This window comes from Ambystoma mexicanum, chromosome 2q, assembly GCF_040938575.1.
Source record: "Ambystoma mexicanum isolate Mex_15411 chromosome 2q, UKY_AmexF1_1, whole genome shotgun sequence".
In the NCBI taxonomy this organism is placed as follows: Eukaryota; Metazoa; Chordata; class Amphibia; order Caudata; family Ambystomatidae; genus Ambystoma; species Ambystoma mexicanum.
In genome coordinates, this window is record NC_090924.1 from 885,512,373 (window position 1) to 885,537,073 (window position 24,701).

A 24,701-nucleotide genomic window follows, 5' to 3' on the forward strand; every position below is an offset into this window, starting at 1 on the left:
CCGTTATGTTTGCCGACCCCCTTTGTATTGTACCACCCTTCCGAAAGTGTTCAAGGATTATTTCACGATCTCGTAGTTCAGGATCTTAGCTATCACCGCCCTAGGGGGGTTTCCCGGCGGCGGCCTCCTCATCAGGGCCCTATGCGCCCTCTCTGCAGCGAGCCGCTGGGACAGGGCTCCCCCAGTTATCTCCTGCAACAGCGTAAACTAGATGAATTCCGTGGGGTTGGTTCCCTCAGCACCTTCCGGCAATCCGACGATACGAATATTGTTTCTTTGGGCGCTTCCCTCTGCCTCCTCCGCCCTGCTCTTGAGGTTGCCCATGCCTTGCACTAGGGCGTGAAGTTCCAATTTATGGGCCGCACAGTCCACCATGTTCGGGGCCACCTCTTTTTCTAGGTCACCTGTGCGCTCAGATAGTGACCTTACGTCTTGCCGGAGAAGATTTACCTCCTCCTGCACTGCCCCGACTTTGAGCTCAAGTGCAGCTTTCAGTTCGTTCATGGCCAGTCCCAGTTTAGTCTCCCAGGCCATTTTCAGGTCTGCAATCGCCGCAAGTATCTCCTGGCTTCCCAAAGTGTATGGGCCCCCATCGGGGGTCTTGTCTTTCTTCCTGGCCCCTTCAGCGCCTGGTGGTGTTTTAGCATATTCATCAAGTGTGGGTTGCTTGCTTTTCGGTCTTATAGGTTTGTTGGACATCGTGATGCTTTGGAAACGCGTGGGCTGGCCCCACAGCACGTGACCCCCAGCCCGAGCAAGCTAAGACACCCAAAGTGTCAGGGCCCGGCCCGACCGTATCATGGGTGCCCTCAGGCTGCCTATCTTACTCCTGGAGTGGGCTGTGTCCTCCCACATAACCATGTGGGTTCATTCCTTCCTCATTCCTTCCTCTCGGATCTCGGGCTCCAGCCCCAGTTGGTTTAGGTCCCCAGGCGCCCTTCCTAGTGCTTATGTGGCTCTCCAGGCGTGTATACTGCCACTACGCGTATCTCCTAGGTACCTCCGCAAGTTTCCTTCCTCACCACGCCCTTGGTGTTTTGTGAGGCTTTGCGCCAGATCCGCCATGCTGGCAAGCCACGCTGCAAATTCCCCTGGGCTTCAGTGTTGCCCTTAGATCGAGCAGTGACCCTCCGCCTGGTATTTTGCTGCCATATGCTGGGGGGAGGCATCTCCTCCTCTCACTTGTGCAGAGGGTATCCAGGCTCCAGGATCAAGTGGGGCTTCGTGCTACTTCCATAATGCCCTCCATGCCACTCATTGAGCGTAGCGCCTCACTTATGGCCACACGCCCAGGCGCAGCACAAAGCACTTTGTCAGATCCAGGGTCACATGCTACACGTGTGCACTGGATGGCCCCATCCGGACCATGCAGGGCTCGTGCTGCCGGAGAAGCTGGGCTGCAACGCCGCGGCCGCTCTCACTTTTGGAGCTCTCCGTGGCTCCAATTCACAAGGGGGGGGCAGTCCCACACCGGGTTTCACGCACCCAATGCAGCCAGTCCCCCGCTCCCTCCAACACCGGCGGCAGCCGCGTCTCCCGCCTCAATCCTCCAGGGAACCCTGGAGCGGGGTTCGTTAGGGGCGCACTTGCGCGCCGGGCACCGGACCCCGCACGCCTCCAGCGGGCGTCCGAGGGCCACAGCGCATCCCGCACGTCACCGTCCTCGCCCACCACAGCACTTCAGCCTTTCCGTCGATGGCCGCCGGAGCCTTTGTCAGCTCTTCTTGGCCGCCATTTTGGGGGTCTCGGCCCCGAGGATCGCGAACACAGCGGAGCCCCTAGGCCGGTCCTCCTTCAACTCTTGGGCATGAGATTTTCATCTATTCATAATCAGGTTTGCGATGTTTCAGGGCTTCGGTGCGTATATTCATGCACGTATTTACAGGATCAGGCGCCGGATCTCCAGAGCTCGACTGCTCAAATGGCTCTCGTAGCCACCGAGCTCTCAATATTTAGTGCGTTTGCAAGGAAGTTAGAGGGGCTGGCTGATGCTGAATCGTTGTACCCTCTATTTCAAAATCAAGGCAAATCAAAAGTGTGGGGGGGGGGAATAAAAATTCACAACCAGAGAAGAAATCAAAAAATTTAAAAGCACTCTCTAAAGTTCTCAATTAAGGTTTGCGTATGTTTTTACGGGCATTGACGACTCCAATCTATGACAGATGGACTAATCTCTGAGGTAAAAGAAAATTATCATAAAAAAAGGATACCAGGGGACGATCAATCAGGGAGTAAGGTGGGGAGAAAGAGTGCAGAATTGAGAGAGGAATTTATTAATTTGTCGACTTATTCGATCCAGTAGCTCTCAGTTGCGGTCCCTCCTGCCATTGTCCTTGCAGAAAGAAACAATTGTTTAAGAGTTAATGCAGAGATATTGAATCCTAGAAATAACCCAAAATCGGGTTCTTCCATACATTTTTTAGAGGCATCTGAGGCAGTTTACATCTTCTGTACAATGGAGCAAAAAAAGGACCATTTAACCATAGTAAGAACAATTAGACCGTATATACTCAACTTAAGGAATCACTTCCTACTAAGGATCAGCTACAGGAGAAGTGTCTTCTGTTGGAACAACTGCCACTATGTAAGAATGCTCTAATTCTGAATAGAGCCAATGTGCTGAGACTATTCGATTCAACACCTGCCTTGTGCTTGATTTAGTCAATAGACAGTACACAGATTGAATTTTACGATGATAAACATTTAGACACACACATACTGTCTAATTTAATTAGATCTGCAATGTTGGAGAATGCACCCTTGCTTTACCTAAATGTACCTTCGATTTAACGGAAATGTCCAAATATTATTTTAGGAAGCGTTTAAACAAACATTTGTCTGCTGATACAGATATTCCAAACTTCACCCCTTTTGGTCCTATTAGAATGACATGGTCATTAGTTCATCCAGGGAGCAGAAAGGTGCAAGGGCTCCCAGCTCCGGGCCGTTTGGTGGAAAGAGAGGACAGATGGTTGGCAGGAGCTCTAGCAAGTGGAAAAAGTATTAACTAACGCGAACAAGGGGCAAAGACGCTGGGAGTTCAGATTAGTTCTTGGAATACCACAGGGTTCGCCCATTTATATAAACCCTTGGACGAGGCACTTTTGATCGGTGATATAGTCTTATTCTAAGAAACTTGGTTGATGCACCAGCTGGTTATGGTTGACTACACTATTTTATTGAACCCGGCAATAAAGGAGCGTAAAAGTAGACCTAAATCTTGTCTTTTGATTGCAGCTAAAATGGACAATGGCTTTTGTATACAGGATTGGAGAGCACCTAGTGAATATATTCAGGCTGTTAAAGTCATTTGGGATCCTAATGTGTATCCTGGTCTGGGCAATTTAAACTGATACAATTATATTGTAATACACTGGGTATAACAAATGATGCTTTCATTGATGGTATGATGGCTTTAATTGATTAGAGCCTCTGTGACTCCACAGTCATGGTAGTTATCATCTGTGGGGATTTAAATATCACGCGTGACCAATTAAATGTGCAATTCCTCTCACAAGCCTCCATACAAACCAACACACACAGAAGGGACAGCGCTGGGGTGAACTGATGGCTTGTGGATGCTGATTAGAGTGACAGCTGGGGACATAGCTGTTAAATCTACATGGTGCAGGATGAACAACAGGCCATCTGGGATTATGTGTATGTCTCCAGCAATATATTCATGAACATAATGGAATTGCAAGTGTCCCCCTCCGTAAATAGTGATCACAATATTATGAACATCAAGTGGAGCCTCCAGCTCTTGTAAACTATACACTCCTAAAGTAGAGGTAAACTGAGGTAGAAATAGGATTAATTGGTTGGAGGCTATAGTTGAGAACTATAAATACAACTAGACAAGTTGGTTGGGAAGGCGATCTAGTACCTCTAGGGTCAAGGCGGAGGGTTATATTACAGTCTTGAACTCCTTTGTTAATAAAGGGAGTAAGGACTTAAAGCCTATTTATAAACACAAACATGTCTTCGACCACACAATTCAAATAAAAAATAGAGAACTCACAGCAGCATTGAGAGAGAGAACAGAAATTTGAATATTAGTAAAAGCATGGTAGAGGGGGAGAAACTAAAATGGATATTTAGGAACGGTTTGAGAGGACACAAAGCTTATGTAATAAGGAAAAATGCAGAGGCAATGATAGTGGCCCTAACCTCAAAGAATATGGCAGATAAATGTAAACTCTAGAAGACATGATACTGTGCAGTCAGCCCTTTTTAACACTCTTTTATGTGTGTAGTAGCCGCCCTGCAACATAGGGTGAGGCTCCATGAATATTTCCTCACTATTTCACTCTTCCATCTGTGTAGTAGCCACCCTGCAACATGGGGTGAGGCTTCATGAATGTTTTCTCACTATTTGACTCTTGCATCTGTGTAGTTGCCGCCTTGCAACAAGGGGTATGGCTCCGCAAATGTGCCCACTGGATTGACCCTGCATTGTTGTGAGTAGCCACCGTGCACCATGGGGCTGTAAGTGCCCTCATCTTTGTAACAATCATTTATGTTTTGTAAGCACTTAGGTAATTAGGTAAGCCTTCTGTAACAGTGCCACAATGCCCGAGGGCTGTTTCTGTGTTTTATAAGTGCAAATAAATAAATACCTGATCCTACAGCTCAACACAATCTAGAAAGAGAACGTGAACGTGACCAGGCCATGCTCTGGGGTCCGAATCTCTCAGAGAAAACTTCATCTTGCCAAGAGATTCATTGACACCAATGACTAGCCTGCCAGACAGAATGTTATCACCTCAAACTCCGGGACAGGTGCTGCACTATAATAGGGTGCTGATGAATGCCATGGGATCATGTGGGACACCTTAATTTAGAGGATTATATTCTCTTCAGGCCAAGCTGAAGTTCCATGGAGGGTCTACTGTAGGTCAGGGATGAGAGGGTTCTTTCCTTGCCCATGATAGTTTTTTAAATTAATACCACAATCTGATCAGTAACTTAATAATATTTTGTGTAAACCCTTTGTCAGGGCAAACCATTATGTAATCCACCACCCATTCTTAAATGTGCATGCTTTTTAATGCATCTTGTTGAACCTCTTCAGCTTCACATGTTTTATGGATAAAAATCCTAATAGAAATGCCTGGGTTAAATGTAGCCCTTCGGTAAAAGTGATCACAACAAAATCTGTCCTTCTGTCTTTACTGGACCCAATTGAAAAGTAATCACCATTTTTCAATCAGGAAAATGCTAGTGATGTGAAGCAAGAGTGGGTACATACACCCATATATTTTGTTGTGCGGTTTCGTGAAACCTTTCTGAATTGACAATTGTCTATCACATTTCTGTCAAATTTGAACCTAAGGCCAGAGCCTTCAATTATATATTTGGCCAATTTCATGTATGTCTGAAAACACTACCGGTGAGTTCAATAGTGGTAGGTACTAAAACAAGGTGATTTTTTGAAAATAGAAATAAAACCACCAACCACAACTGGAAACATGACAAATAGATGTGCGGACACTGGCAACCAATGAACAAATTACAATGAGATAGAGATAGCTATAAGACACACATAACAATATCCGTGAGGCCGGGTGGGGGGGTGTGGGGTGCAGAGGTTTACATGGAATTATATATGAGTGATCCCCTAAGCTTTCATGAAGACATTTTGCTCCCTTTCTTTATTGATCCTTTATGTGATGGAATCACAATACGCTGCTAATGCTGAATGGGCCGACATTGCCTTGATGCTTCTTTCATCTTGACAACAATTCAAAATAATAACTCATAAACAAAAGAAAATGAAGACACAGTGATATTATGAATATACCTAGTTGTATTTATCCTTTTCTAAGTTAACTAAAAATGTTCCCTTATTTTCCCTTTTATATTTTTGAAAGTCAACATTTCCCACAACTAATTCACAGTGTTAGTAATGTTAGGTTTCTTACCATTAGAGCCTCATGTAAAATAAAGGCAATTATTGCTTCATCCATTCTTTCTCCTCTCTTCAGAAGTCCCTTTGCTAGGTCAGACACAGATCCTCCATTGCATAGCTAAAAAAAATGATATGTAGATAAACAATGGGATAGTTAAATTAAAACATTATCTAGAATAAAGTCAATTAAACAGTTGACAAACAATTGCACATTGGCCATCTACGTTATGAGAAGGGGCACACAGCTTGTAGATGTTGTTTGGTTATTTCCCAACCCACTGACTGTCCAGGACCATGCTAATCACTATTGCTATTCCCACCCACTTTCTGCCCCTCCCCATCCAGAAAACATCTGGTTGGGATTTCTTTCAGGTAGCTTTATCAAGCAGTTGCATCAAATGTTGTGCTTGAAGTGGCTGCCAGTGTTATTCAAATTGTTTTCTGAGAGTTAATGGCTTAATTGGAGCTGTAAATGGGCTACTGGTCTAATAACAATGCTTCAACCAAGTGTGCCTTCAGCTACTCTATTTATAAGCTGCATGCGCCTCCTTCCCTGAGGTCCTGTTAAAAACCAGCATTGGAAAAGTCATTCGTTTAAGCTTTTTACATGCATTATATAGACATTGGATAGACCCCACTATTATACAACCAGGTACTTGCACAATTTGCAGCTGCTACCATTAATGGCCAGTTAATGCCATTATGGCAGTGCCTGGCAAATGCCTATCCCATGCCTACACAAAAGCCCAAACTATTGGCATTGCCAATGCTGGTTTTAATGACTAATTGCCATAGCAAGTGGATGAGAATGTTTTTGCTCTAGCCAAAACACGTTTTTCTGAAATACTGATGGCACTGAAAATAGAGTAAAATTAGCCAACTACATTTCTACCTGACGAGAAGGTTAGTTTTTGATGAGGGAATATCAATGTGCATGTATATATTGTCAATATGTTTTTCACCACCTGGGAGACCACAGATGCCATGTTGTGTATGGAGACTAAAATCGGCCCTTTGTCTGTATTTTTATTTTAAAGCAAACCTTATAATAGAGAGAACCCGGTACTACGAAACTTCCACATCCTTTGGCTGTTTCAAGTACAGACAATGATTTGGAAGCAACAGTTCTATTACATTCAAACTGTCTCAACATCATGCATTTATCATTTTGTAAGGTCTCATTGAGACGTCAACCTCCTATTCTCATGATCCTACCCACTTCACCAGAATGTTAGAAATGTGTCATTTTAGAGGCTAGAGGTAATCATATGGACACATAATTGAGGTCATTTAACTTTAATATTATATGCAAACAACTCCATGTGAGAAAGACATAGTCTGATTGTCCTTCGAGTTTTGATCTTAGGCCTTTTACCAAGCAAAGTGACTGATGGGCATAACCGTAATGTAGGTAGGGTCACTCAAAAACCATGCTGAGACAGTTACCCCAGGGCATGTCCACAGGCCATTCAAAGAAGGTACAGTCACTGTACCTAGGGTATGGCCGAATTTAGTGTCATATGTGTGCGTGGGGAGAGGATGCTATGGTTTCATTGCCAACCATAATAAAAGATAATCAATTGTTTCATGCTTTACATTGCAACGGTAATTCATTTTAAATGAAGTTTTATCAGTGTTTAGGAGCACATTTTTTCATTTTTTTACATTTTTTTTACAAAAAAGGTGAGCCATACAGTTACTTAACGAAAGCGTTTTAATATATATATATATATATATATATATATATATATATATATATATATATATATATATATATATATATCAGGAAAACTAGAGGAAACAGGGTGGACCGCACTCGCCGTGAATCTATGGAGGGTCCTACAATCCCGTAGCGGGAGAGGACCCAAGGAAAGAATGCAAAGCTCACGCGTGAAAGATAAAGTAATAGTTTTAATAATTAAAATAGTGAACAAAGCCTGCACGAAGTGTACAGGACAAAATAGGGGGGGGGGAAGCAGCAGAACAGACAAAAGCAGGACGCCTGGTAAACGGCCCAACCACAACGCGTTTCGCGCTCAACTGAGCGCTTGATCACGTGGCACCACAGAATGGAGAAACACAAATAGCAGTTGCATGTAGTCCATCATCTATGTTAATTGGAGGAAGGTACTCTGGAAGACCGTAATAATGGCGGCCATGTTTGAACGGAAAATCAACATGGGCCTGCAATAAAATGCATATAGTGTCCTGAGAAAAACTACAGAAACACAATAAAAAATAAAGTGCCATACAGTCTTCCAATGAACCTAAAAATCCAATATGAGATTCCAATGGATAAGACTGATTATTGTATAAGAAAATAATTTAAAAATTTGCCAGGCATAGATATATGTAAGATAACATACATTGCAGCTCATTGGTCTAGATAGACTGTTCAAAAGGCTCAGTGCCAGAATACAAAGCCAGAAACAGCTTTGAAAGCTATGATGGTAACATGTAAAGCAGCAATAAATATATCATATTAATACATGAATATTGTACATTTTGACCAAAATCAACATAAAGTGCAAATGCAAGTTAATCAAGAGCAGCATGTAAAGATGTGCAAAAAAGGCAAGATCACATAGGCCCTGATGGCATAAAGTGCAAGTGCAAGTCAGTTAACAAGCAACATAAAAATTATACATATAGGCAGATAAAAATACCATAATAAAAGATAGTCAACATTAGGGCTATGTTATAAAACTTTAGTGCAACAAGCAATATACCATATTGATGTAGGCAGAAATGCGCATTTGGGCCCAAGATGACATAAAGTGCAAGTGCAAGTTAGTCAGAGATGGCATGAATACATGTGCAAAGAGGCAAGATCACAAAAGCATTGGCAGCAAAAAGTGCAAGTGCTGATCAATTAGTAGGCAGCATAAACATTATGCAGGCCAACTAGATTATGTAAGCAAATATGATTAACAGTAATTTAAGACATTTAACTGGAAAATGATATCACAGCTGAGGCAATGAGCATTTATATAGGGCTGGCATGATACCCAAATTAGAGCGGGTGAGCTTGAAATAATAATAATAATCTTAACAAAACCAGATAGCCACAATGGAAAAGATGTTGAAGAACACCAAAAGTTGGACATGCAGGACTACAGCAAAAGAATATATAGACATAAGAAGTGTCAAATGTGCAATAAGGTCACAAAAATAATAACAATAATAACAGCCAGGAAAATACAACAGCAGGGATAACCTATCTTATTAGTGAAAATCTAAAATTCAAAAAGAAAAAAGAAACCAAAGAGAGAAATAAATAGGGGGGAGGAAAAGAACAATGGTAGTAAATATGAGGAATATAATCAACTAATCAGGGTAAACGCGGAAATACATCAGTGATATAGGAAACAACAATCTTAAGTAGATAAGTCGCACATGATGGAACCTACGTGCCTATAAATGTATGAAGCTCCTCGTCAAGATTATGGCCAATGGGAAACTTAGTGTCGAAATCCAGAATATATCTGGTTTCTAGCTGTCTCAGTTTAAGTACACGATTCCCACCTCTGGGGTGAATCGGAATGTGCGCCACTGCAAAAAATTTGAGGAGGGAATGATCATTATTGTGCTTTTCTTTGAAGTGCTTGGCCATAGGGTATGCGGGATCAGAGTTTTTGATGGCCCTAAGGTGCTGTAATATTCTAAGCTTGAGCTTGCATGTAGTACTCCCGACATACCATCTCATGCAAGGACATGAGAGCACATAGACCACAAAAGTGGTATCACAATTCATTGAGTATCTAATCGGCTGATGACATTGGGTGACCGGATGCAAGAAAGATTTGCATGAAATAGCATGAATGCAGGCCTTGCACTTGCAACATTTAGAAAATCCTATTGGGGATTCCATCAACGATTTCATATAAGGTGGATTGGTATTAATGGGTGACAAGAAGCTGGAAACCAATTTGTCCCTAAGTGAGGGTAGACGTTTATATGTGATGGTAGGACGTTTAGAGAGAAGAGGACCCAGATCCTTGTCAATGATGAGAATTCGCCAATGACGTTCTATAATCTTGCGAACTTGATTAGATGCATTGTCAAATGTGACAATCAGGCGGGGGTCATCATTGACGGTAGTTTTGACGGGCTTGATACTGTATAGAAGGTAATCCCTAGAAAGTCCACGTACCTTAGTATAAGCCTGTTCTATAATTCTACGCTCATAGCCTTGCTTGATAAAATCCTTAGCCGCCTGGGCACAATGATAATCAAAAGATACTAGATCTGTGCAGTTCCTGCGATATCTAATAAATTCCCCATACGGAATACTGCGTTTGCATGATGTAGGATGACAGCTGGTGGCATGTAAGGGCAGGCCAGTATTAGTAGGTTTTTTGTGTAATGCTGTGCATAAACCGGTTCTCTCAAGGGTCACCACTACATCGAGGTAGACAATTTTGGTCGTACTGTTGCATTCTGTGAAACTCAAATTAAACATATTGGTATTTAATAATTTCACAAATAATAGCCATTCAACCTTAGTACCCTTCCATATGACGAAAACATTGTCAATATATCGCCACCATGCAACAATATGTGTGGCAAAACTCGATGTAAGTAGATCGCTTAAGAAAGTGGCCTCCCACCATCCCATTGTTAAGTTGGCATAGGACGGGGCAAAAGTACTACCCATGGCGGTGCCTCTTACTTGGCGAAAAAAAGAACCCTCAAATAAGAAAATATTGTTATTGAGGCAGAAAGAGAGCATTTCAAGGATCATAGAACTATGGCTGTGGAAATTCAATGAGCGAGTATCAAGAAAATATTTACAAGCATCCATACCAATTTGATGGTCAATGGAGGTGTAAAGAGAGACAACATCAAGGGTTGCTAGCAGTAAGCCCTCCTCCCAGGGTATATTAGAGATGTGTTGTAAAAAATCTTTGGTGTCCCGTAAATACGAGGGTAGAACTGCCACAAGAGGAAATAAGGTTTCATCAATGAATTGAGCCAGATGTTCAAGAAGAGAACCGCACAAGGTAACAATAGGCCTGCCTGGTGGATGTGCAAGAGATTTATGTGTTTTAGGTAGAAAGTAGATTGTCGGTATGGTAAAACAAGATGGAACTAAAAATTTAGCAAGATCATCATCAATGAGACCAATTTCAACCCACCTAGCACATAGATCCTTAAGTTCAGACTGTATTTCGTCGAAAGGATTTTTCGAGAGTTGGGCATAGCACAGTCGATCTTTGAGTTGGCGATTGGCCTCCAATACATAATGTACACGATCTTGGATTACAATGTTTGAACCCTTGTCGGCCGGTTTGATAATAATATTCGGCAAGTTTTGTAATTCACTGATGGCCGTAAGCTGAGCAAAGGTGAGATTATATTTGCTCTTGCTGGTACTGTTACGTAATTTCCTAAGGTCACTGATACAAAGATCATAGAATGCTTCAATACATCCACCGACGGAAAATTGTGGATTGAACCTAGATTTCTCCTTAAATTTGGTACGCACATCCCAGTCAGGGTCAATGCCGAACTCAGTGAGATAAGTATTTGAAGAATCAAAGTCAGAGTCTTCAAGGGAAGCCAAATCCATAAGGGATGGAAGATCAGAAATCAGAAGATCAGTATGCCCGGTACGAGGTGTTGATAATTTTGGCATAGTGGGATTGAAGGAGAAGAATTTCTTGAGTCTGATCTTTCGAATAAATTTATCCAAATCAATACATGACTGGACATAATCAAAAGTTTTAGTAGGACAAAAGTTAAGCCCAAGAGAAAGGACAGAGGCTTGGGCTTTAGTGAGGATATGCGAAGATAAATTGATGATTTGGCACAGCTTCATATTGTCACTGGTTATTTTTTGGTTCCAGAGCGCGTTGCTCTGCTCTCTTGGCATGCTTCTGGCCCGTTTCCCACGCTGGCCTCGCCGAGTTGTTTTCCTCCTCGTGGTTTCTGTCCCCTTCCTCTTCCTTTTCCTCTGCCTCGCCCCCTTCCCCGTTGTTTCTGATTCTTCCCATCCTGGCATAACAGTCTCATTTCGTCTAAAAAATTTAACTTGACAGACGGTTCCTCGTTTTCACAGACTGAAACATCTGATTCGGACGAGATAGAGTCGAGATCACCGACAACTGTGGGCCGGACCGTAGGTTTTTTCCGTAGTGAATCAAATCTTCTAGCGAACGTAAAGATCCTACCTGTCTCATAGTCAATTTTGTCCCTGATAAACTTTCGGTGCTTCCGTTGTTTAATATCATCTTCATATGTAAGTAATGATTCGTTGATTTTACCACGGAGTTGTTTCCCCTCCTCAGACTGCGACAGTTTAGCAAGTTCTGTTTCTTTTTTCGCAAGCTCTTCCACTGCCTTTGTTCTATCTGATTTGGCATATTTGACTAAAATCGTGAGGAAGTGTGCTGAACATCCTTTACTGGCATCTCCCCATTCCTGGAGCATGGCAGGGTCCTGATCCTCAAAGGACGGCATTGTCAAAATTCGTAGTCCTCGTGGTATGCGTCCAACATCGAGGTAATTTTGTAGTGAGTATTCCTCCCACCATTTAGAGATTTCCCTTCTTCGTAATTTTTCTATGTCTTTGAGCAGAGTGATTTCCGGATTAAGACTGACATTGTTCTTTTTAGTCCCAATAGAAGGTACTGAAGTAGGCATCTCCTGAGATTCATTAAAAAGATCCCTGGCCTGTGCAAGCCGAGCCGTTACCCAGGCGTCCTGCATGTCTGACAGTGCTGCGTGTATCCCCACCACTCGTGATATCCAAGGAAAAAGGGGAAGTAGTAGTATATTATTATGAGGATATCAACTTCTAAATAAATAAGAAGCATAAATCACGTGTGAGCATGAAATTGCATTCATTTTAAATAAAGTAGTCACAGTATGCCAGATCCATTGGAAACTAGTGCAATAGAGAGGCAAGTAAGCAGAAAGCTAGGGTGGAGTACGAGAGCATTATAATACCGTCAGCATAGTGAACAGGAAGAGATGTAAAGCACTCAAGAAATAATCACCTACCATGCAACCACAGTCCACGCGTCCTCCGGCACGCGTCTGATATTAACAGCGGTAGGTGTTCTCGGGCTGCACTTCTTCCTCAATGCAACTCGACTTCAGTAAGCAGATGAATCTGCCCCTAGCGGCAGCGATCCCGCTTGGCAAGGCGACCCTAAGCGATGGACGCGCCGAAAAAAAGGAAAGAGAGCTACGGTGCGGGTCCAACACGGTACGCTCCGTGTATTGATAGCAGGAAAACTAGAGGAAACAGGGTGGACCGCACTCGCCGTGAATCTATGGAGGGTCCTACAATCCCGTAGCGGGAGAGGACCCAAGGAAAGAATGCAAAGCTCACGCGTGAAAGATAAAGTAATAGTTTTAATAATTAAAATAGTGAACAAAGCCTGCACGAAGTGTACAGGACAAAATAGGGGGGGGGGAAGCAGCAGAACAGACAAAAGCAGGACGCCTGGTAAACGGCCCAACCACAACGCGTTTCGCGCTCAACTGAGCGCTTGATCACGTGGCACCACAGAATGGAGAAACACAAATAGCAGTTGCATGTAGTCCATCATCTATGTTAATTGGAGGAAGGTACTCTGGAAGACCGTAATAATGGCGGCCATGTTTGAACGGAAAATCAACATGGGCCTGCAATAAAATGCATATAGTGTCCTGAGAAAAACTACAGAAACACAATAAAAAATAAAGTGCCATACAGTCTTCCAATGAACCTAAAAATCCAATATGAGATTCCAATGGATAAGACTGATTATTGTATAAGAAAATAATTTAAAAATTTGCCAGGCATAGATATATGTAAGATAACATACATTGCAGCTCATTGGTCTAGATAGACTGTTCAAAAGGCTCAGTGCCAGAATACAAAGCCAGAAACAGCTTTGAAAGCTATGATGGTAACATGTAAAGCAGCAATAAATATATCATATTAATACATGAATATTGTACATTTTGACCAAAATCAACATAAAGTGCAAATGCAAGTTAATCAAGAGCAGCATGTAAAGATGTGCAAAAAAGGCAAGATCACATTGAAAAAACAAAAAACATTGTTAAAGGCACATTATGGTTGCAAGTAAAACCGAAAAACCCTTGCCATTTGCCAGTTATGGTAAGCTAAGCAAACATAACTCACGCCACCTCTGTTCACTGCTAATACTCAAAATGTTAGCAAAACAACATGCTGCTATGCAGAATCTTGTGCATTGACTATACTATGCAAAGCTCCTGCTATAGAACTGCAAAATTTAAATAACATTCTCCTACATGGAACAGCGAAAGAACTGCTTCAAGAAACGGAGCACATCCAAAGTAAATACACTGGAAATGAAATAGACTTAGGGCCTCATTACACAGATGGCGGAGAACCATGGCGCTATTAGCGCCATGGCTCATGCCGGTAAAATACCGGCACCGCCTTGGCGGAAAGGGGAAACCGCCCCATTCCAAGTTTGGCGGGGCGGTGATTCCCACTTCCACCATTGCCCTTCCCCATTCCCATTTTTGCCCCATAGGGCTCAATGGGAATGGGGAAGGCGCTAATTACGGTACCGCAAATTGCGGTACCGTAATTAGCTCCCTGGGTCCCTTTGCGGGTTGGTTTTTAACGCCTGCAAAAAGCAGGCGTTAAATCCCCCAACCCGCAAAGGGACCTCGTAGTAAGGCGGTAAGGATTTACCGGTACCGGTTAAAATTCTTTAACTTCAGAAAACATTACTGAAATCTCAATCATCAACGACCTAACAAAGACATACAATAAAGAAACAGCTAAGTTTCAAAACACATCTGCTGAAATACCAGACCAGCTATGTGTCTTTTGTTGCAGAACTTTTCATAAAAAGAGCAGAAAAATAGTAGATATAGCTTACAAAATAGAGGACAATGAGGAATCCCAATGGTTCGAATTAGTTTTATATCTAACAGCAGAAACAAAATACAAAATAACTGACCCCTCAATATTTTGCACTTACTGCAACACAGAGCTTGACAATAGCCAAATGCCATGACATGCTAACACTAATAATTTAGAACATTTCCCACTTTCAAAAGCTTTCCAACAACTCAACTTGCGTGAGAGCATTATAATCCAAACAGTACACCCATTTCAAGCTATAATATGCCTTCAACCGAAATCAGCCAAATTACCTCCATCCAAGTTACTAAAGGGCATCAGAGGCAAAGAAGTATATATAGGAGTACAATGACAAATAGATCAATCTTTGATTGTATTAGTTAATGGTGTAACAACAAAAGACAAAAAATGGTAAAAACTAGTAGACTTAAAGTTAGACAAGCCCTACAAAATCTAAAAGAAAACAATGAGTACTACAAAGATATAAACATAAAGGTATATTTAAGAGAAACCACCCAAATAATTCAAGACTCACCAGCACTGGCCAATTTGAACGTGTAGATCCTGTTACTGCCAACATTTTAGACCAGTATACAATTCAATCACTATATTCCAAAGACGCCATTGACAATGCATTAGAAACATATCAAATCTATCTAGCCAACGGATCCCCGATGAGCATATGGGAAAATAGTGCAGAAACACATTCTAATATTTCGACTCTTTCCTACAGGAAAAGGAGGAAGATATGATGAAAGGTCCACACAAATTAGTGCATCAGAATATTGATCTTTAAGAATGTATTCTGAAGACCCCAGATTCAGACAAAATGTTGAATCCATTTTCCACCTCCTGTTAGAAAGTAAAACCAGTAACTCTATTTTATGGCGTTGCACACATACTAAAAACAGGCTCTACCTTTTTAAACATGTCCGCTACCCAACTGCTTCAAAAGATAAAAGACAAAGATGAGGTTTTGCAGTCAAGTATCACCACTCTCTTGGCAAACATGCCTGATACAAAAGAATACTGGTTCTGATGTCACACTGATGTACATTGTATGCTAAGGAACCTAGGCCCACCCACATGGTTTGTTACTTTAAGTTGTGCAGAGTATGCATGGGATGATGTGAAAGACTTCTTACGCACTGCAAACCAAAATAAAGAGGAATAGATATAAAAACACCAGGAGAACTCTGACCCTTCATCTGCAAATAAACTACCCCTCTGCCCGATGAAGTGCAACACTTCTTTTAGAGAAAAGAATATCAATTCAGATGAGCGCCATATATCCACATGCTTTTGTCGATAAATGATGCTGCTAAATTTGGCCATTTTTAGGGGCACCACTGTTTTACAGTTTATTGAAAAATACATTACCTGCGACATCCCTTCAGAAACTATAGATAGTGACCTACATACACAAATCTTAAGCTTCCAAAAACATAAGTGTGGCAAGTACTGCCAATGTAGATATAAACGTAGATATAAAAGCAAAGGCAAATACCATACCAAATGTCGCTTTGGCTTCACTAAACCTGTTTGCAAAAAAGGACAAGTAGATAACTTGATGTCTTTTGTTAGACACAGTATAGAAGGCAAATCCCCTACAACATTAAAAGGGACTAAACATCCCAAAGATTACAATGCAATAATTGTGGAATGCAAATATAGACATACAATACATTGCAGACAATGCCACTGTAGTTACAAGATATGTCACAGCATGAAGGCAATGGGCCGGAAGCTCCAGCTAATATACAGGAGGAAGGGCACAGACACACCCAAAGTGCAAATGGGGAAAATGAACTGAGAATCCTCTGTGCAAAAATGGATCAGTTGAACAACAAGTTTGCAGAGTTAAAGACATTTGTAGAAAGGCATATGATGGACAATATTAAGTACCACTGCCCCACTTGTACCTGTACCCCTTCCCCCTATCCAAGCCAACCATCCCCACAAATTCCCTGTAGTCAAAGACGCTATGTTGAGACCACAATCCATTCCTCCCCTCATGACCAGTCTGTGCAAAACTGAAATTCCCCTGTACATGTTTCCCATTCCGCTACCGCTTCGGTTTCCAAATGCAATGTTATTAGTGTGTGTTAATTGTTACGGCTCCTGCACCTATCAACATCTCTGAGGTTGCCACGCCCCCACCCTCGGCCTCCTGCCGTCCCACTCGCTCACACATACACCCAAATGCACGCACGTTCGGGCGCCCATTCGGGCATCATACCCAGGGGTTTGCTCGTACACCTGGTATTTACCTTCCCTCCCGCTCCTGGCAGTTGCGTTGGAGGCTCCCAGGTTACCGTGGTGCCCTGAATGGACCTAGGAGGATCCGCTCGTCACGTGTCACGTGACTCTGCTCTACAGAAATGCTTCCGTATCACGTGATTTCAGTCGTACTCATCACGTGATACGTCTTCGCTGGATAAGAGTGTCCGGAAATCAATGAGCGTCGCTTCACAGCTGTTTTCCACCGGGATTCCGCGACGCTCATTCTGTTTTGCTCTACGAAATTCTCGACCACGTTTTCTGTACCACGGACTGCCTCTGCCTTGCCCTAGTATTTGACTTTGGATTACCAGTTGCCAGACCACCTTTTCTACATTGGATTCCTCGTGCCCTTTTGCCTCTTGTTACCACGTCTTGGAACTATTGCTGCCTGACCTTTGGACTGTCCCTGGTTTTGTCTTACGGATTTTGTTTTGGTTCCTGGATTCTTGGCCTCTGGCCTCACGCTGGGCGCTTGCCTGTCTGCTTACCTTCCATCTGCCCTCCGCCATTTGGGGATCCCAACGCCTGCTGTTATTACACATCTTTGCCTAACACATAGGTAAGCCATTAGGATCCTTACCCTGTTGTTATACCTTGCCAATTGTTCTGTGCTTACCTATACCCTATTGCCTTGCAGCGATCGGGGGGGTCCTTTTCCGGCTGTTCCCGAGTCCAGGCCTACGAACTACTTCACCTGTGGCCTCAAAGACCGCGCAGGCAGTATTTCTGGTGTTGTCTGTGCGGTACTTGGGGACGGAGGTATCCATACTCTGCACGACCATCAAGTCTATAACAGACTGTGAAGCCTCTGGCCGTCAGAGTATGGATCCCTCCGCCGGGGACCCCGTGATCGCTTTAATGCAGGCCGTAGCGGCCCTCAGGACTGACATGGCCACAGCCACAGCCGCCATACACCACCGTTTAGACCTCCTACAAAGCGCACAACAGTCCCCGTCTGAGGACATCGAGCTTAGGGATGCTACCCCTCCAGTCCAGGCCGCACCTGTTCCCGCTCCTGCCCCTGTTTTGATCCCAACCACCTCTCCTCTTGCTGCCCCAGAACGCTTTCAGGGAGACCCACGGTCCTACCGCACCTTCATAAACCAATGCAGACTCCACTTCTTGTGCAGACCTCAAGCATTCCCTGATTCGGTGACGAAAGCCGCTTTTCTCTTATCTCACCTATCAGGCATAGCGGCCACTTGGGCAAATCCATTCTTAGAGGGCAACCATCCCATATTGTATGATTTTGAGCTTCTGGTCACGGAGATGGCTAAAGTTTTCGATACCCGCTACAAGGCCCAGGCAAGAGACCTGGAACTATTGGACCTTACGCAGGGCAAACAGTCACTGATTGAATACATCACCCGGTATAACCAACTTGCCGCTGAAACCTCTTGGCCTGAGGAAAAGAAGGTGATCGTGTTTTACCGAGGACTCAGTGGTGCTATGAAGGACGCCCTTTCAGTGGTCCCTGCCCTCCCCTCTGTTTTCACAGATCTCGTAGATCTTGCCCTCCAGGTGGACGCCCGCAAATCCGAACGGAGGGTGGAATCCACGTTCGGGCAGCCCCATCCAGCGCCCTCTTCCATCGGTTCTGAGCCCATGCAAATAGGCGGAATCCGCAGCCCTATAACACAGTCAGAACGTGAACGTCGAAGAACCAACAACGCTTGTTTCTATTGTGGTCTAAACGGTCATTATGTAAAAGAATGCCCCCGCCGACCGAGAAACAAAGTGGCGGGTTTTCAGAAGGCTCGCCCATGATATCGGGGGCACCGGCGAGCCCTTTCACGACCCCCACTGACCCTACATTTGGCCCTATCAAACCCGTTACAGTACAAGCTCTATTGAAACCCACCAGAGACATCATACACGCTGTTCAAATAGTGATAGACTCCGGAGCCACGGGGTGTTTTATGGACATTGCGCTAGCACATCGACTGAATCTACCCCTGATTCAAAAGAATCGCCCCGAACAGGTACAGGCTGTTGACGGCACTTCCCTAGCATCCGGCCCGATTAAACACCAAACCGCGCCTTTGGAGGTGGTCATACAAGGTGCACACAAGGAAAACTTGTCGTTCGACCTCATTTCCACGCCCCAGTTCGGGGTCATACTAGGTATACCCTGGTTGAAACACCATAACCCGTTAATCAACTGGGGTACGGGACAAGTGCTATTTGAGTCAGAAGAATGCCAACATTTCTGTCTCATAGAACCAGAGTCACCCTCATCTCCTGCTTCCATTCTCGGCGCTATGGCCTCCTCCCATATCAGCGATATGGCACCCGACGGCACGTCAGCACACACCGTGGGAGCCTTTATGGCGGGCATTCCTAGGGAATACCAAGATTATCACATGGTCTTTGATAAAGTCGTAGCGGAAGGCCTACCTCCACATAGGCCCTATGATTGCCCTATCGATCTTCTTCCAGAAGCCCCCATACCCAAGGGAAGGGTTTACTCGTTATCACCATCCGAGGAACAAACCCTAAAGGACTATATACAACAGGCCTTGCGGTTGGGTCAGATCCGGCCGTCCTGCTCCCCGGCTGCCAGTCCGATATTCTTTGTACCAAAGAAAGAGGGTGATTTGCGCCCTTGCGTGGATTACAGGCGATTGAACTCCATCACAATAAAGAACCGATATCCTATCCCTCTTATCTCCACGCTCCTGGACAGGCTGACTAAGGCAACGATCTATACTAAACTAGACCTAAGAGGGGCTTATAACCTGATCCGAATACGGCGCGGTGACGAATGGAAAACCGCGTTTTGTTCCCGACAGGGGTTGTTCGAATACACCGTTATGCCCTTCGGGCTTTGTAATGCACCTGCTACGTTCCAACGTTTCATCAACGACATTTTTTCTGATATCTTGGACACGTATGTGGTGGTTTACTTAGACGACATCCTGATTTTCTCTTCCTCTTCGGAGGACCATGTCGCTCATGTCAGGGAAGTCCTATCACGGCTGAAGAAGAACGCATTGTTTGCGAAACCCGAAAAGTGCTCGTTCCATGTCAGAGAGGTGGACTTCCTGGGTTTCCATATTTCTCCTGGGGGACTATCGATGAACCAATCCAAGGTCCGCGCTGTCACGGAATGGCCGATCCCTGGCAACACCAAACAGTTGCAATCATTTATCGGCTTTGCTAATTTCTACAGACGATTCATAGTAGGCTTTTCTTCCATTGTATCTCCCTTGGCTGCATTAACTAGCCCCCTTGTCCCTTTTATCTGGACCTCCATACACCAGAAAGCGTTTGACATACTCAAATCCAGGTTTATCTCAGCTCCCGTGTTGCAGCATCCTGACCCAGAATTACCGTATGTACTAGAAGCAGATGCCTCGTCGTTTGCCCTAGGTGCCGTGCTGTCCCAACCATGCCCTGCCACGGGCTGTCTACATCCGGTTGCTTATCATTCGCGGAAATTCTCCGCGGCCGAATCCCACTACACGGTGACTGAGAAAGAACTCCTTGCCATAAAGGATGCCCTTCAGGTGTGGCGGCACCACCTCATGGGAGCGAGGCACCAGACGATCGTGTACACAGACCATAAGAACCTCCAGGACCTGGCCTCGCTCAAATGTGCAAATAGCCGACAGGTGCGCTGGCACCTATTCTTTGCTGCGTTTGACTTTGTGGTTAAGCACAGGCCAGGTTCGACCCATGGCAAAGCTGACGCCCTTTCTCGCTCCCCTGGGGGGGAAACATTGCCTCTGTTCCCAGACACGGTTTTAGGAAAGGGCCATGTTATATGTCTATGTACACCATCCCCACCTATGCTTACGTCCATCAGGCAATGGGTTTCCCAACATCCACATGCACTCAATGAATGGGATATCATACTTCAGGAGGGGTTACCATTCGTTCAAGGTAGATTGTACCTTCCCACGGTCGACGTCCGCAATCAGGCGCTTGCTTGGTCCCACGATGCGGCTATCAATGGCCATCCAGGGCAACAACGCACTCTTGAGTTGTTACATCGTTGGTGTTGGTGGCCATCCATGAGACGAGACATAGTTAACTATGTTAACACCTGCTCAGTATGTGCTCAATGTAAGGCTCGTAGAGGACGCCCTTTAGGGTTACTCCAACCACTACCTGTTCCCCCCAGGCCTTGGCATACCATCTCCATGGATCTTATCACTGACTTACCACGCAGGCAGGGCTATGATACAATATGGGTTATAGTCGATTCCTACACCAAAATGGCCCGCTTCATCCCCTGTACCGGCATTCCCTCAGCCCCGACCCTTGCCCGTCTCTTTTTCAAGACCGTTTTCTGTCTTTTCGGCCTTCCGCAGGTTATGGTATCGGATCGTGGGTCGCAGTTCACTTCCTGCTTCTGGCGTGCCCTTACCAAGCTCCTAGGCATTGCTGCTCACTTTTCTTCTGCCTATCACCCAGAAAGCGACGGGCAGACGGAGAGAGTGAACCAGGCACTGGAACAATACCTGCGTTGTTTGACCCTCCAGTATCAAGATTCCTGGTTTAACCTACTTCATCTCGCTGAGTTTGCATATAATAATGCCCGTCATTCTGCTACAGGTTTCTCTCCTTTTTATTCTATGTACGGTCAGCACCCCCGCACTCTCCCGTTGCCTGACCTCACTTCTGCCACTCCTGCTGCTAATGCCTGTGTTCGCGATCTGGCCGATGTCCATGCTCGGACCCTGGTCCATCTTCATGAGGCACAAGCAGTCATGAAATCAAAGGCTGACAGGAAGCGGGCTGCGGCCCCTGTTTATCGCGTGGGTGATCGGGTATGGCTGTCGACCCGGCATCTGCGCATCCCTGGTTGTCGCAAACTGTTGCCTCGTTTTATTGGTCCCTACAGGATCACTCGCGTCCTGAACCCTGTTGCTTTTCGTCTTGGGGTCCCTTCTGCCTGGCGTCTCCACCCTGTTTTCCATACTTCCCTCCTCAAGCCCTATCTCGCTCCTACCCGTATCACTGCACCTCCTGCTCCCGTATCACTGTCCGCCCCTGATGAGTTCGAGGTCAGTGCCATCTTGGGTTCTCGTTTTCACAGGGGGCGCCTTCAGTATCTCGTTGACTGGGTGGGTTATGGCCCTGAAGATCGCTCCTAGGTTCCCTCCTCTGATGTCCATGCCCCTCTCCTTGTTGCTCGGTTTCATAGGGACTGCCCTGCCTGCCCACGAGGTCGTGGGCCTTTGAGGGGGGACTCTGTTACGGCTCCTGCACCTATCAACATCTCTGAGGTTGCCACGCCCCCATCCTCGGCCTCCTGCCGTCCCACTCGCTCACACATACACCCAAATGCACGCACGTTCGGGCGCCCATTCGGGCATCATACCCAGGGGTTTGCTCGTACACCTGGTATTTACCTTCCCTCCCGCTCCTGGCAGTTGCGTTGGAGGCTCCCAGGTTACCGTGGTGCCCTGAATGGACCTAGGAGGATCCGCTCGTCACGTGTCACGTGACTCTGCTCTACAGAAATGCTTCCGTATCACGTGATTTCAGTCGTCCTCATCACGTGATACGTCTTCGCTGGATAAGAGTGTCCGGAAATCAATGAGCGTCGCTTCACAGCTGTTTTCCACCGGGATTCCGCGACGCTCATTCTGTTTTGCTCTACGAAATTCTCGACCACGTTTTCTGTACCACGGACTGCCTCTGCCTTGCCCTAGTATTTGACTTTGGATTACCAGTTGCCAGACCACCTTTTCTACATTGGATTCCTCGTGCCCTTTTGCCTCTTGTTACCACGTCTTGGAACTATTGCTGCCTGACCTTTGGACTGTCCCTGGTTTTGTCTTACGGATTTTGTTTTGGTTCCTGGATTCTTGGCCTCTGGCCTCACGCTGGGCGCTTGCCTGTCTGCTTACCTTCCATCTGCCCTCCGCCATTTGGGGATCCCAACGCCTGCTGTTATTACACATCTTTGCCTAACACATAGGTAAGCCATTAGGATCCTTACCCTGTTGTTATACCTTGCCAATTGTTCTGTGCTTACCTATACCCTATTGCCTTGCAGCGATCGGGGGGGTCCTTTTCCGGCTGTTCCCGAGTCCAGGCCTACGAACTACTTCACCTGTGGCCTCAAAGACCGCGCAGGCAGTATTTCTGGTGTTGTCTGTGCGGTACTTGGGGACGGAGGTATCCATACTCTGCACGACCATCAAGTCTATAACATTAATAAAGTTCTGTGTGTTTACTGTTGTTGTGTGTGTGTGTGTTTTTCTTTTTAAAAAGCCCCATTAGGAGTCAGCGCAGTGCATGGCTGTCCGGGTTGTCCGTAATCAAAATAGAGGTTTCCTGCGGACACCGCGTCTGTCTGGACATGTCTGCAAAGTCATGACATACCTTTATATGATTCAGCGGCCCACACCCTGTTCTGCGAACACCTGGGCATGCACATCCGATCCCCTGTGCCCTCCGAACACCGCACCTGTCTGCATCTGTATGCTGCATGTGTCACACTTTTAATTAGTTTGAGGATCCTGCCCCTTTCCTACAGACACCTAGGCGCATGCGCACACTGCATCCCACAGAATAGGTGTCCTACGAACGTTTGCAACATCACCATGGGACTGCACCCATGCTGATCATCAGTCCATTTTCGCAGACCATGTCCGGGCCCCGGGATACCTAAAAAGTGCTATTTTGAGCAATCCAATGTGTTTTATGATGAAACTTCACCCTTGCAGAGGTCCTAGACCATGCACTTGGCGATCTAGGAACTTTTTGCAACTTTTTGAGCTCAGCATGGGGTTTTAAGTGTCCGCAGAGCGTGCAACTGTTCACAGAGTGCTCCCCCACCCCTATAAAAGCCCACACCCCATTGCTGCTCTTCATTCTGTTTTTGGCTGACCAGGGCAGAGCACTGATCCCGATTGCTGCTTGCTGTAATTATCCAAATGGCAACCATGGCTACTGCTGCTGCTGGCTCCTCTGCACCACCCCCACCCCCACCATTACCATCTTCTGGAGGGCTGGGGTAGGAACATGCGTGGTGATATAGAGGGGGATCAAGAAGAGGAAGAGTATGAGGTAATGGAAGTCCCCACTACCAGCTGCCAATGTGAGTATTAAGTGTGGAGGCTTGTTACTACTGTTGGGGGCATACACAAGGCATGTGCGACCATGATTCGCTGCACTGAGTGTCACGGCAAGCCTGTGCTGTACAGCTACGGGACCACTTCCATGCGGCAACACCTGAGGTCGAACCACAAGACAGCAGTTTAGAGGGTTGTCCCCTTCAAACAAGGTAGCAGGTTGAGTTCCTCGATTGCATCCTCCACATCTGCTCCTGTCACTACAAGGGACACTTCTGTGAGGCAGCAAATCCCTGACAAGGCCTCACAGGCCATACACAATGCAGCAGACCCTTACCTTTCCAGGGTCACTGTACTGTGTATGTAATGTGACGTGGTACTCCGCAGGGGGGAGCAACTCTGGAATGCGTTTCAGGAGCACGAGGGACACTGCCACCTACCCCCATGAGGCCCCCAAACATCTTCCTCTCGCCACCTGCCCCTTCGTCCCTGTGGTTGGTGCCCCTTCCCTAACCTCCCCTCCCTTCTCTTCCAAGAACACCCAAGAAATTTTAAAACAACAAAAACATTATTAGAGCCACCTTTCACAGTTAAAAAATAGGATAGGAGTACCAAAAAA

The 24,701-nt window shown here is 45.3% G+C and overlaps 1 protein-coding gene across 6 annotated transcripts in view; it reads right to left on the reverse strand.

The window, feature by feature from the left end:
• The window catches only part of MYO3A (myosin IIIA), a 2,295,212-nt gene that overhangs the window by 1,993,090 nt on the left and 277,421 nt on the right, over positions 1-24,701 (reverse strand). For all 6 annotated transcript variants that reach the window (XM_069648154.1, XM_069648153.1, XM_069648152.1 and 3 more), the window contains exon 5: positions 5,925-6,029. In XM_069648154.1, the coding sequence (XP_069504255.1) occupies positions 5,925-6,029 (105 nt within the window). The remainder of the gene's footprint in view (positions 1-5,924; positions 6,030-24,701) is intronic.